Source organism: Eumetopias jubatus, unplaced genomic scaffold, assembly GCF_037043125.1.
Source record: "Eumetopias jubatus isolate StellerSeaLion01/CBP00866 unplaced genomic scaffold, mEumJub1_p1.0 scaffold_7, whole genome shotgun sequence".
NCBI classification, from domain to species: domain Eukaryota; kingdom Metazoa; phylum Chordata; class Mammalia; order Carnivora; family Otariidae; genus Eumetopias; species Eumetopias jubatus.
The window spans coordinates 5,060,715-5,074,915 of record NW_028274813.1 but is presented as its reverse complement, the minus strand read 5'-3'; the positions used below and the strand labels follow the sequence as shown (position 1 = coordinate 5,074,915).

Sequence of the window (14,201 nt, the reverse complement as noted above, 5' to 3'; positions counted from 1 at the left end):
TATTTAAAGTACAGTCTAGGGACGCCTGGGTGGCTCAGTCGTTAAGCGTCTGCCTTCGGCTTAGGTCATGATCCCAGAGTCCTGGGATCGGGCCCCTAGTTGGGCTCCCTGCTCAGTGGGGAGTCTGCTTCTCCCTCTCCCTCTGCTCCCATCTCCCCCCACTCAAATAAATAAAATCTTAAAAAAAAAAAGAAGCTACTGATTAACAGTAACGTGTAGTTGAACAGTTATAACCATATGCTGTAATAAAAGTTACGTGAATGCAGTTTCTCTCTCAAAATAATCTTACAGGGCTGCACTCACCCTTGTCATGGTGCGAGAGGATGAAATGCTTATGTGAGGAGACTAGTAGCGAGGGGCTGGGAGGTAGCGGCCCTTTGTACCACAGAAAGAGGATCCTCTGCCTCCAAACCATTTGAATACAAAGTGTGTGCCCCACTTATAGGTGGTATTGGCTAGATTTTGTTTTTCCTATCTTCCATCTGAGGCCATTTTACTTTGGTCTGGTTGTTGTAGGTCATCTGCCTTTAGCCAGGGTTAGTGAGTACTGGAATCACCTGATCCGGATTCGACTAGAAGTTCTCGTTAAGACATTTTCTCCTACCACACTACCCCTACCCCCTTTGAGTCGGTGACCTATATTCTCAGCTTTTTCCAATTTGGAATTCTGAAATTTGGTTTCAATTTGCTTTTGTCCAGTTGTGTTCTGGTAATCACAATCATAAATGTTAAGCTGGTTGTAGAAACTCACTGCAGTGGAACTTCTCATGCTGGTTGACTCTTTCTCCCTGAAACAGTGGAGAGAGAATTAGCTAAGTCCTGCCTTCAAGGAAAACTCCAGAGAGGCATGTATATGTGCAACAATTTTTTTATGTGTGTAATAATTTTTTTTAAAGATTTTATTTGAGAGAGAGAGAGAGCGCACATGAGAGGGGGGAGGGTCAGAGGGAGAAGCTGCTGAGCAGGGAGCCGGATGCGGGACTCGATCCTGGCACTCCAGGATCATGACCTGAGCCGAAGGCAGTCGCTTAACCAACTGAGCCACCCAGGCGCCCCATGTGTGTAATAATTTTTAAAGGGGCTCTAGATATTTTGCTTCATGAACTTGCTTTGCCTAGATGTGTATTCCATATTACCCCATTGCCAGCCAGTAAGCATACATATTTGACATTCAGAGCAAATCAGTTAACACCTTCTTCCCCCCTCTACAGGGCAAATCTGTTTCAGTAGCAATTATGAAAGGAAAAGAATAAAATAATGGCCAGTGCAGAGAGCGAAAATTTTCTTTATTTGAATATATATCAGAACAACATGTTTTACAAAGAGAAAAAAATAATACATTTCACTAAAATTTTTTGAAATAAGGGGGAAACTTACATGTAGATATGGCCTGTAAATGTAATAAAAATATTAGTTTCTCTTTTAAAGCATCATAAGTTCGTATTTGCAAAAACTTTCAAAGGTTTTTTTTCGCAAAAATCAGATTAAATGGCCAGAAAAATATCAGACATTGACATTCTTTGATCTGTTGCTTTAGTATGTGTCCAGTTCTCAGTGAAAGTGAGGTGGGACACCTGGGTGGCTCAGTTGGTTGAGCGTCCCAACTCTTCAGGTCAGGTGTTGATATCAGGGTCGTGAGTTCAAGCCCTGCATTGGGCTCCATGCTGGATGTGGAGCCTACTTAAAAAAAGAAAGAGAATGAGGCAAACATTGTCTTTGATTTCTCCAGCCATAAAACCGAGTATCTTTTGTCATTTCTCAAGCAGCTTTCTTCAAAACATGATTTTTTTTTCTATATATAGTTTATTTCCTGACGTGTTGTTGAATAATGACCCTTTTGTTTTGATATCTGTGTGGTCTTCAAAGAGTTCACCAAATGAACTTTCTTGTCATACGCTGTTTATTAAGGAATAAGTAACAAACGTGGTAATAAGAAGTTTAAATATATATTATGAAAGCATACAGCAATTATCTAGAAAGACCCAGTGAAAGCTTTTTTAAGGCAAGAATATTGTATCTCAGACATTGTTCAGAAGTGCAGGTGTATAGTAATCATCAAAAGCAGATTGCCTTTAATCAGTTTGATTGTGGTTTTAACATTATGTACAGACCATGTGGTTATTGTCTATACTCGGGACAGATTGCCTTGACTGTGTGTCACTTTCACTTGGTAAGTCACTGAGTACAATCGTCATGAGACAAAGCTAGCTTTCTCCCTGCATCTGGACATAATCCCTTCAGTCTCCTTTGCAGTCTTCCTCATTCGCTCTGCGTTGGAGGTACCCAGGTGTTCATTCTGAATCCTCTCTTCTCTGTCTATATTTTTTTCAATAGATGTTATTTATTTCTTTGGCTTTAAACGTAGGCCAAGTGCCAGTGATGCCCATATATGTTCTTCAACCTCGATTTTTTTGTCCCCACATTTGCATGTCCAAGGACCTCCTTGAGGTCTGTCCACTAGGTGTCTCCCAGACCCCTCAAATTAAAGCGGAGCTCCAGGTGCTCTGCTGCACATTGTCTCTTCCCCCGTTATTCTCCAGCTTGGCTCAGGACCTCCTCCCAGAAATGCAAACCAGAAACTTAGAAGGCGTACTTAACATCCTTTTCCACCCCCCACCCCCCACTTACCTGATTTATTACCCAGACTTGTGGAGTCCTCCAAAATAAAACTCAAATCTAACCTGTTTTAAAGACAGGTGGTTGTCTCTTTGGAAGTAAATCCCATTATTGGGTAATCGCACAGAAGTTGTTCCTTGTTTCCCATAGAAAAATCTTACTGTAGTTTAAATCTTATCTTCTAAGTAAAATTCCATCAGATAGGTAAAAAAGGTCAGTAAGCTTTTTTCTGTAAAGGCCTAGATAGTAACATTTTAGATTTTGTAGGCCGACCTAAAGCACCTGATCAACTCCAGTGTCATTGTAGCAGGAAAGTAGCCAAAGGTAACATGTGAACAAATAAGTATGGCTATGTTTCAATAAAACTATTTCTAAAAATAGTGGTGTATGTGCACACCATTGTCCATAGCAGCATTATTCACAGTAGCCAAAAGATAGAAGCAACTCATGTGTCCATCAGTAGATGAGTGGATAAAGAAAATGTGTCCATACAAGAATATTATTCAGCCATGAAAGAGAATGGAATTTTGTACGTGCTACAACATGGGTGGACCTTGAAAACATGCTAGTGAAGTCCACCAGACACAGAATGACAAATACTGTTTGATTCCATTTATAAAAGGTACCTAGAATAGGCAAATTCGTAGAAACAGGAAGTAGAAAAGAGGTTACCAGGGGAGGGGGGGCAGTTGTGTAATGGGTACCAAGTTTCTGTTAGGGATGACGAAGTCTCAGGTATAGATAGTGGTGATGGTTACACAGCATTGTGAATATGCTTGATGCCACTGAATTGCACATTCACAGATGGCTAAAATGATAAATATATTAAAAAATTTTTTAAACAATAGAAAGGAGGGGCGCCTGGGTGGCTCAGTTGGTTGAGTGTCCAGCTCTTGATTTTGGCCCAGGTCATGATCTCAGGGTCATGAGATCTAGCCCCACATTGGCTCTGTGCTGGGTGTGGAGCCTGCTTGAGATCCCCCCCCCCCCCCGACACACACACACTAAAACAATAGAAAGGAAACCGTGAAAATGTTGGAGGAAGGTTGGCAGGCTGGGTCCGGCTCACTGGCTGTACTCGGGGATTGTAAAAGTTGTCAGTCTCTACTTAGACTCACTCCATACATGTATTGTAGTTCTTGGTGATGTTAGTGACTGTTCTCTGGGTGCTTGGCGTTGTTGAATGTTGAAGTAAGAACTGAGTCTCAAGCCTCAGGAAGCATTTCCTCATTTGACTTGGGTCCCCCCCTCCAAATTCATAAATTAAAAGTCCCAGTCCTCAACATGATGGTATTTGGAAATGGGGCTTTTGGGAAGTAATTGGGTTATGAGGGTGGAGCCCTTCTGGTGGGATTAGTGCCCTTACAGATGAAGAAGAGACAGAGAGATGATCCATCTCTCCACCATGTGAGGGCACAGCAGGAAGGTTCTGTTGACAAGCCAGGAAGAGAGCCTTTACCAGGAACTCAATGGGCTGGCACCTTAGTCACCGAAACTGTGAGGAATAAATTCCTGTTGTTTAAGCCCCCCGGTCTGTGGTATTTTTGTTAGAGCAGCCCTAACTAAGACAGCTTTTCTCACTTAGAATAAAGGCTCCGTGAGGGTAGAGACTTTGTTTTGTTTCTGGTGCCTTGGAACAGTGCCAGGCGCGTAGGAGGCCCTCAGTCACTGTGTGTTGAACAGTGTGAGGAATGTGATTTAGCCTGTGATTCCTTAATCCCAGATTGTGCCCAAGCATACTGGGGAGGCGATTCTCCTCACAGTAGTTTCCTCCGGGCAGCCGTGGTCCTCAGCCTTGCTAGCATTCTTCTATCAGAAGTACAAAAAGTGGAAAAATAGCTCCCCTGCCCGCCCGTGCATTTCTGTGGCACCTGAAAGTCGGTGTGGTAGTAGTTGCTCCTCGGTTGGAAGATCGGAGAGTGAGGGAATTGTCACAACCCCGAGGACAAGAGTCGGGTTACAGCGCAGAGTCCTCGCTTTCTCACTTACATTTCCTGTCCTCCATGAGTGCATCCAGCTGTGTATTCCTTAGGCTTCTTCATCTGTAAAGAGGTTACCCGGGATATGTTGTTGAGATCATTCTAATTCCAAACTAGAGGCAGCTGGGCTTAACAGTAAAGGACCCAGGTCCAAGAGTGAGGCTTCCTGCGCTCACGTCTGCCCCTTATTAGCCAGTTAGCCCTGAGCAAGTGCCGGAGCCTCTCTGGGCCTCAGCTTTCTCCTGTGAAGAGTGAACTTGCTAATTTGCCCACTTCCAGGGTAATGTGCGCAGTAATGAAAATAGTGCCTGCACAGTAAACATTCAGTGAAATGCTGCTATTCTCTGATTCCTGGCAGTGGTGTATAATTTTTTCTAAAATGAAGAGTGGGCCCAGGTGCCTGGCTGGCTCAGTTGGTGGAGCGTGTGACTCTTGATCCCAGGGTTGTGAGTTCGAGCCCCACATTGGGTGTAGGAGATGACCTAAAATAAACAAAAGTTTTTGTTTTTTTTTTTAAAGATTTTACTTATTTATTTGACAGGGAACACAAACGGGGAGTGGGAGAGGGAGAAGCAGACTCCCCACCAAGCAGGGAGCCCGATGTGGGGCTCGATCCCAGGACTCTGGGATCATGACCTGAGCCGAAGGCAGACGCTTGAACGACTGAGCCACTCAGGCGCCCCTAAAATAAAATTTTTAAAAAATAAAATGAGCAGTGGGAGAAGAGAGACATTTGACATTTAAAAGTATCCTGTTCTGTGCTTTTCATCACTGAGTGATTGAACATAAATGACCACGTGAATCAAATGAACCTACATTCTGCCTTTTTTTTAAAGATTTATTTACTGACTGGGTGGGGAGGGTCAGAGGGAGAAAATCTCCAGCAGACTCCATGCTGAGGGCGGAGCCTGGCATGGGGCTCAGTCTCACAACCCCGAGATCACCACCTGAGCTGAAACCAAGAGTCGGAGGCTTAACTGACTGTGCCACCCACATGCCCCTACATTCTGTCTTTTTACGTTGCCCTCATACCCTAATGTCAGAGAACCTGGTGATAAACAGCTAGACATCATTTTTTTGATAGTAAGTGATGTCACTTGTAGGGGTTGGTTTGGTTGGTTTTTGGTCTTGTGTTTTAAGATTTTATTTTAGAGAGAGGGAGCATGCGGGGGTGGGGGCAGAGGCAGAGGGAGAGAGAGAATCTCAAGCCGACTCTCTCTCTGCCCGGAGCCTGATGCGGGGCTCCATCTCACAACCCTGAGATCCTGACCTAAGAGGAAATCAAGAGTCAGACGCTTAACTGCCTGAGCCACCCAGACGCCCCTTTGGTCTTGTTTCTTAATACTGGTGGAAAGGTAAGAATTGAACAAGCCAGCTTTCACTTCAGAAAGTCCTATTGTTATTGCCTTTTGTGAAACATTTTGTTGGAGAAGCAGGACATTTCAGTCAGCATGGAAAACTTTGGAGCATCTTTATTTTCTGCTTTCAGCACCACAGTAGTGGAAGACCAACCAGTTTGGGCCTCTGGGCACTTGACCCTAGTGTAAGAGGCAAGGCCAACAAAAATTCAAAACAGCATGATTTAAAGTTTGTCAGCGTTGTTATCAAGAACTAAGGTAGGAGTTCAAGGAAAAGGTAAGAATCTGAGGCCAGAGCAATAGAGTCAACAACCCCTCGGAGAATCTCTCCTGCCAGGCGCTTGTGAGTTAACCTGGGAGGAGCACAGCCTGGTTGCATTATGGAGGGCTTGTGCCTAGGAGAAATGGAAGGTCAGGCTAGCTGTGTAAACTGGAACCAGGCAGCAAGGGACCCAGGATGCCAAGTTGAAGTATAATTTATACCTCTGAAGGGTTCATACCACGTGAAAATATACCAGCTGCATTTTCTGTATCAGTTGATTCTTTATTATAGCATCGCGGCAGAGAATGGAATTGGGAAGATGAATTAAGAAATTAACGATAGTCGTTGAGGTCTGAGATACTAAGAACTAACTGGATGGCAGTGGGACAAAGGGAGAAGACCTTTCAAAAAATCAACAGGATTTGGTGTTTGGGATGTAGGAGATTAATTATGGGGGTCAGTATTCCTTTCTTTTAACCTGTTGGATTTGTGATGATAGTAAGACATACAAGTAGAGATGTCCTACATTCTTCGAACACGTGTTTATTTATTGAGGGCCAACTCTCTGCAGACTGAACCGGGCTCTCGGGATACCTGGGGATCAAAACTTACAAGCATTCCTGTCCTCGTGGCGCTTACTGTCTAGTGGGCAAGGCCGACAAAAATCGCATTGCTGTGATTAGAACTTGCCTGCGAACAGGCCATGGGATTAGGGTGAAGGGCTGGGAGTACACGTGAAGAACTGAAAGGCCAGCAGAGTGGGAGCGAAGAGTGGAGAGAGAGAGCAGCAAGAATGAGGTGCTGGAGGGGAAGGCAGGAGGGCGAAGGCTGGGGCATCAGACTCAAGTCAGGGTCGCCGTGTTGCTGGTCAACCGGAAATTTGTAGGGTGGACAGAAAGCAGAAACTCTGAGAAGTGGTGGGAGGAGAAGCAAGGAAGCTTGACAAGAAGGCAGTTCGAGAAGTGGGAGTGGAACCAGGCAGGTGAATGCCGAGTCAGGAATGGGGAATATTCCCAGCAGGCTGAGAAGGAGCGCTGGCTCTGGGTTTGGTGCTGTTGGGTTTGGCATCGCAGATTTTGGTGACCTTCAGGCAGAAACAGGATTTCTGGCGACTGAAGAGAAAGACTGGGTGGTTAAGAAATGGGCTAGCGGCTATAAATCAGCCGTTCCAGAAGCTGCTAATGAAAGCACTTTTCATAGTTTTTTAAAAACGTATTTGCCCACATACACATTTTTACTCCGCTAAAATAATCAATCTTATGGTGTGTTTCAGATGAAAAAAAAGATATTGACCATGAGACAGTGGTTGAAGAGCAGATCATTGGAGAGAACTCCCCTCCTGATTATTCAGAGTATATGACAGGGAAGAAGCTTCCTCCTGGAGGGATACCTGGCATTGACCTCTCAGACCCCAAACAACTGGCAGAATTTGCTAGGTAAGCCCTAAGAATTTCTTTTCTTTCTCATTCCTAAAGTACTTAGAGTCAGCAGCTGTGTCTTTGTGTCTAAGTTACAATGGTGGCTCATAGTCTTGCTCCAGGGAAACTTGTAGAAACAAAAGCAGTTCATTTTGTTTGTAGGGGTAACTGCGCTATTAATGTGCATGGCACCATTTTAGATCCTTGCTGACAGTGAGATGAAGCAACTACTTCTTAATTCTGTAGTTGGTTTTGCTTGTGAGTAAATAAAATTGCACAGAATTGGTTTGGAAATGGGTATCTTTACACTAGCTCCTAGCAGCTGGAGGGTGCTGTGCCGGAGCAAGCTGTGGGGGCCTGGGTCGGAGCTGGGCGGGCACAGCTGACCACTGGGAAGGAGTCATCAGTTCCTATTTCAGTGTGTCCTCAGTTAAGCTCCGAGGGTTTTGTTCATTGAAGTGGGCATGACAGGAAGAGATCAAATATTTATGGCGGGGACCCCTGTGACTGGCCACGGTGAGCAGTCAGGAAGGTCTGGACCCCACCAGAGGCTTGTTTGTCCTGAAGCAGGCTGGGCTCCTGTAGAAGCCTCTGCCCCCGTTGGTAGTATTTATTTCCCAGCGTCGTTGGACAGCTTCTACGAGGACATGAGAACACACTCAAAGACAGGTTTAAGTAAAATGAAGTGAATTCATAAACTCCGGAGCAGAAGGATGACCTCCTTTCCCCCCCCTGAGGTTGGGTGGAGCCTGGAGGAGCCAGGAAACTGAGCCAAGGGCAGGATGAGGAGGAGCGACATCTCTGTGACCCGCCCCGTCTAGGGACAGAGCAGGGACCCTGGTCTTTCTTTTTCTTGAGAGCAGAGTGGAATAGATAGGAGCTGGAGGGCTCACGTGTCCTGGCGTCTCCCAGCCCTGCCAAAAACAAGGTGGGTCCTGCCGTTGGGAGCCTCAGTTTCCCCATGTGTCAGAGGTGTTGTAATAAAGGGGTATGTGCCCTTTTCTCCTGTCCCATGAAACTGCCGCCGTAGGGAATCTACACGTGAGTCTATTTCTGATTGATCACGGCTGAACAAAAAGTTAAGGCTTCTGTCCTTTCGTGAATGACATTGTGTCTCCCCAGCTTTTGTTGCCTTTCGTATTTTAAATACGGGTATGCTACTCAAATGTTACTCCATCCCGCCCCCCCCCCCCCGCCAATACAAATAAAAATGGAATCTGTAGATGGAGTCAGCAGTGAGGTTAGAGTTTTGGGGCAGATGGAGTCAAATTGTGTGCCAATGTTTAGTATTGTCATGTGTTTTTAAAGTTAGTCATCCCTTGTTAACGTACTTGGAATTTAGCGAGGGTAGAGGATGCTGTCCCCAGGGGTAGGCATACAGAATGAAGGAGTCAAGGAAAGCCTTGTAGAGGTGGTGGCATCTGACTTGAGCCTTGAAAAACACTTGAGATTTGGGGGGGGCAGGTGGGGTTCCCATGGTGGGCCTAATGCTAGTGTGGCATGAGTGTGGTGGAAAGGTTAGGTACTCAACCCTCATCGGATATACGCTCAGAAAAGGATAAGTAGGTTTGGCTGGGAATTCGGATGCTCACAGGGAGACAGTTGGAGTGTAAGAGTTCTCTGAGTACCGGGCCCACATCTGGGGATGTTGTCAGCTGCCAGAGGTGTGTGAGCAGTAGAGAAGGGGTTCTGTGATCGGAGGTTGGCTTTGAGAGAAGGCCGCGTCTGCTGTGTCCAGGCTGGGTCAGCAAAGGGCCAGACAGGGAGTGGGAGAGGTCCTGAAGGCCCGAGCGGGGGCTGCGGCGGCCAGATGGTGGAAGAATAAACGAGGTGAGGGCGGCGGGAGATGAGATTGAGAACCAGACCGGCCGTGTGTCTCCGGGAAGGAGGACTCAGGACAGAGGTTGAATGCTTCACGCCTCAGGTGGCACGAGATTGGGAGGGGGTGCTGGTTTGGGGTTCAGGGTGGGCATTGTTTGGCTTTAGATGGTAATGAATCATCCTTGTTGGGCCTGAGGTGGTTTCAGGAAGTACATCAGGGCTAGACTCATCTGCTGCACCGTGGCCGAGGCCGAAAGTGGCCCAACGCCCGCGCTGTGAGAGGCCTGTTGATGGGAGGCCGGTCTTGGGAAAACCCTGTGATCGGAGGGTAAGGGAACCAGTGACAGGGCACAGGGCTCATTCAGACAGACAGGGTGGCTCAGGGAAGTACGTACAGCCTCACAAAAGCCAGGGGAGTGCTCAGAGGGTCCAAGAGAGGGACCGCCCTCCCAGTGATTCTTTGCGGAATGATTCCAGTGGAGGAGCAGAGGGCTGAGGCAGGATCTTAGGGCGGGAACCTGGGGGTGGCGGGCAGAAGTGATGAGGTGTTGGTGACCCTCGGTGTGGTTCACCCTCATTGCTGAATTGGGGCCGCTGATCTGGAAGCTTGTCCACAGTTTCCTGAACAGAAAATCTGTGTCGGCCCTGCACTCGGGAGGTGCGTGTCACTGTTGTCGAATAGAAGCTTCTGCTTGTTTCCCAAGTGGCCTCGAGCCTGCCTCAGGGCTGCCTTCAACCCTCCTAGACCTGAATGAGACTTTTCTTCACCAGCAGTAGATAATTAGAAGACCGTGGAGTCACGTTTTGAGATTTGTGAGGAAAAGTTGCTGTAAACATAGAAATCTTGATCCGGCAAAGCTGTCGGGTCAGCTACGATTGTAGACACGTAAGGATTCATTTTATGTTGCACCTTACCCTTTCTGAGGGGGCTACTGGAGGATATGCTCCAGGAAGACGAGGCTGCACATCAAAAGGAAGCCTTCTAAAGACCCTGGCGGACAGAGAATCAGGAGGGCTGCTGTGCGGCAGGCTGGAAGCCCATTCAGTTGAGGACAGAAAGTCGGTGAATTGTAGGGCTTTCTTCAGGAAAAGTTGAGTTCATTCAGCAGTGCACAGAATGAGTAAGAAGCCAGAAGGTCTTGGCGGTATGGGAAAGAGTTTTCTAAAAAGGAAAAGATAATGAGAAACCCCCTGAAGAGAGAGGCGGTGCTAAGAAAGCCGTGGCCTAAAAGTGGGCATAAATTTGATGATGGTTGAAGTGAACTGAACTTGTTTGGCCTGACTCTGCAAGTCTCTCCTTGGTCCTGAGGCAACTGTGTTGGACTCACAGAGCAAGAAATGCGATCCTAGCACACAGTTAACACTCTACATACAGTAGACGATCTGTTTCCATAATCATCTGAATATAGTGTGTGTTTCTTCCTGTTAAAGGTTTCATTTTGTGTACAGAATAGAACGAGATCTCGCTCATCCTGACAGTGTATACCAAGTGAGGGTAGAGGGTTGGGCTCCCGCTCATCCCCATTGTTCTTAGTACCCTGGAACAGATCACGGACAACTCTCAAGCCTCTGGACGGTGGTGGTGGTGAGAGGTACTGGAGCCTGGAATGCCCTCTTTTGTTAGGTCTTTGCATTTTGAAAATGTGTGTAACCAACCGCTGAAGAGGATTTTCCAGGGGCCCCGGCATTGGTGACTGGGACTCTGAAAGCCAAAGACAAAGAGGCACCAAGTTTCAAATTGTTGGGGGCCAGACCCTGTCTTCTCCTCTAGTAAAGACCCACAGAACCCCCTTTATCCACCTCCGCTCCATGGCTCAGCTGTTGGCTTGAGGTAGCATGTTAGCTGCTTTTCCCTCTCTTCTGTGCTGGGGAGAGGGGGTTCTGCACTGGCCTTGGAACTGACCAAAGAGTGGTTCGGGTTCCTGCTGCACCGAGCCTAGAGAATTGGTTAGGAGTAAGTAAATCAGTTACATGGGGGAGGGGGGCAAGTATGAGAAATAAGGACTTTTCATCGGAAAGTCCTGGTATTGGGGGGGGTGACTTTGTTCTTTTTTAAATACTTCACAGTGTGGCCGGTGGGTGGGACCTGGTGAGTTCTTGTTCCTGATTAAATGAGCAGCCTTTGTGCCCTTTTCATTAACTACAGTTAGCCCTTCGGAAACTTCCGGTCTAGAAAGATCAGAATTAAGAGTGCTTAGGTCAGTCACACAAGCTGGTTAATTTAGTTGTCGTCCACCACCCACCCTGAGACTTTTTCGCAGGAATAGCCTAAAGACGAGCTGGCGTAGCAGAGCTGGAAGGACCGCCAGGAAAATGTGCTGTCTCTGTAGGAGATACTTTGTCCGGCGAACTTAGTCTCGTTTGTCTGAGGCACCCCTCTTCTTTGCACCAAGAAGGGAGGGGAGTTGCGGTTGCAGAGGGGAGCTGGGTTCCAGGAACTTCTGCCCCACCAACACAGATCCCCATGGGGGTTCCAGGCTGAAGGCGACTAAGCTTATCGTTTTGCTGTGAACAGGACTCTCTTCATTCGAGAATCTCTGATTTAAAAACAGTTCATCTCGGCGTCTGGGACATTGAGCTTTAACTTAGAACTCTGGTTTCACCCTGCTCGAAGTGGTGCCAGGAGATTCCTGCAGGTTTTTGGTCCCGGAGTCCAGCCTTTACAGTGCCGCCCTCACCCCCAGGGTGCGGAGTGAGCCCGGGCAAACCGCGGAGCGCCCTCCGCTTCCCGTTGAACAGGAAGCTTCTCTTGTTGCGTACCCGGCTCTTCCACGTACTTTGTAATCTATTGAAGGTGGCCTTCTACTCGACTTGTGCCGTTTCTCTCTAGTCTCTCAGCCCTTTAGTTGAAAACGGTGGCTTGGAGCACCAGAACCTTCTGGACTGTTAAGTGCGACTGGCTTTTTTTTTTTTCTTTTTTTTAGGAATGAACTCATTTTTAGCTAGGCCCACTTAACACACAGCTGGGGATAAGAACAGCTCTCATTCCCCCAGAGCTTCACGTGCATCTTCTCTTTGAGTCTTGGCAGCTACACGGCAGGTAGCAGTCCACCTTTTTACAGAGTGAGAAACTGAGGCGGAGAAGTTCAGTGATTTGCTCAAGGTCGTACAGCTGGTAGGAGTCGGCGTCAAGCCCGGCCCCGTGCCCCCCCCCCCCCCCGATCCACCGGCGCCTCTGCTGTCGGTGGCGTCCTGTGTAGTCTCCCAGTCGAGGGAAAACGCAAATCTTGGTTATTCTTAACAGTTTGATTATGAAGAGATGTTGAATATGAATATGAAGAGGCATGTTGAAGAGATACTCCAAGTAGCAGTATATGATTTTAGGCTTTTTAAAAATTACTTTTTTAGGATTTCAAATACTTTTTTTATTTTGTAGGTTATATATCAGTTGGTGCCATGAAGATTTTAGTCTTTACTCACGAAAAAAAAAAACCCACTTTTAATCTAGTTTTCGGAAAATGACCTTTTCAATGTTTGCCTTCAAGTAAAATATAAAAGGCACCACCAACACACACTGCCTCATTTGCCACTCTGGGGAAGGAGGGTTTGCCAGGGAACTTATGAGTGGCTGCAATTCAACCTTTCCCTTCTTGCGTCCAAGGGTGTTTGTCCAAATACATTTTAAACTTTCATTCTAAAATCAATTATATTGCTACATGCTGGCACACATTTTGCAAATGACATTTTAAGAAAAAATACCACTTAATGATAACATTTAAGAAATCAAGAGTTTGGTAAATGGTACCTGGGACTTTGCCCTTTAATTTTGTGTATATTTGAAAATTTCCATGATAAGTTTTTAAAAATCAAGTTTCTGGGAATAAATTTAAGAAAATGTCAGGGGTGGGGTGGGGTGGGCACACCTGTCCTGCTGCAGCAGGCACCTCACTGACATGGACACCCCACATTGGAACCCCAGATGGGTGGGGCAGGAAGTGGTTGTCTGTACGACTTATCTGTCAGCCCAGTGGACATTTTTTAAAGTTGGTTTATTAACAAAATTTGCAAACAATAAAATTCACCCTCTTTAGGTGAGTACCACTCTTGCGAATTTGGACAGACACGATCACGTAGCCGTGTCTGCATTCGAGAGAGAGCATTTCAGTGTAATCATCAAAGAGTAAATGTTGTTATTCATTGTTATTCATTGGGAAGACGGATAATACACTTTTTTCTTATTAATACCTGATTGGAGTAGAACCCATTCATGTGAATCACTGTTGTTTTCCAAACTCTGATCTAACCTCCAGGTGGCGCAGTGGCACCAAATTTTTGTCCTACAAAGTTCTCTGAGCTCAGACCAGCTCCAGGGTTTAATGGTGTTTCAGATAACAGGCTAGCTCAAAGCCCTGTACACAGCAGGCATTTAGAAAATATTTGCTTACTGATAGGGTGATCCCCCAAGTAGAAGAAAGAAGGAGTATCTACAGGGTTGGAAGGGGGGCGGATACCAAGCTGGAGATGTTCTCAGAATTTAAAGTAGGAAATTCATACCGTCTTGAACAGACTTCCTCTAGAAGTAAGTTCCAGTCGCCAGAGAAGTTGGTTCACCAATGCTCCTCGAGGGAGGGAGAGTTTAACTAGATGACTCTGTCAGCTCAGGTTTTATAAAACAAAATCTTCAGGTCATCCTTTTCGCAGATCAAGGGTGAAGAAGGACCTTTGCGCTAGGGCCTTTGCTAACTTGATGACCGCAGAAATCTTTTGTGATGAGAGAGTGCTGGTAAGTTAGCTCTTACTGGTAAGG

At 46.3% G+C, this 14,201-nt stretch overlaps 1 protein-coding gene across 1 annotated transcript in view; it reads left to right on the top strand.

Moving 5' to 3' along the window:
- YY1 (YY1 transcription factor) overlaps window positions 1-14,201 on the top strand; it is a 28,797-nt gene that overhangs the window by 9,331 nt on the left and 5,265 nt on the right. The window contains exon 2 of the mRNA XM_028099517.2: window positions 7,489-7,651. Within this exon, the coding sequence (XP_027955318.1) occupies window positions 7,489-7,651 (163 nt within the window). The remainder of the gene's footprint in view (window positions 1-7,488; window positions 7,652-14,201) is intronic.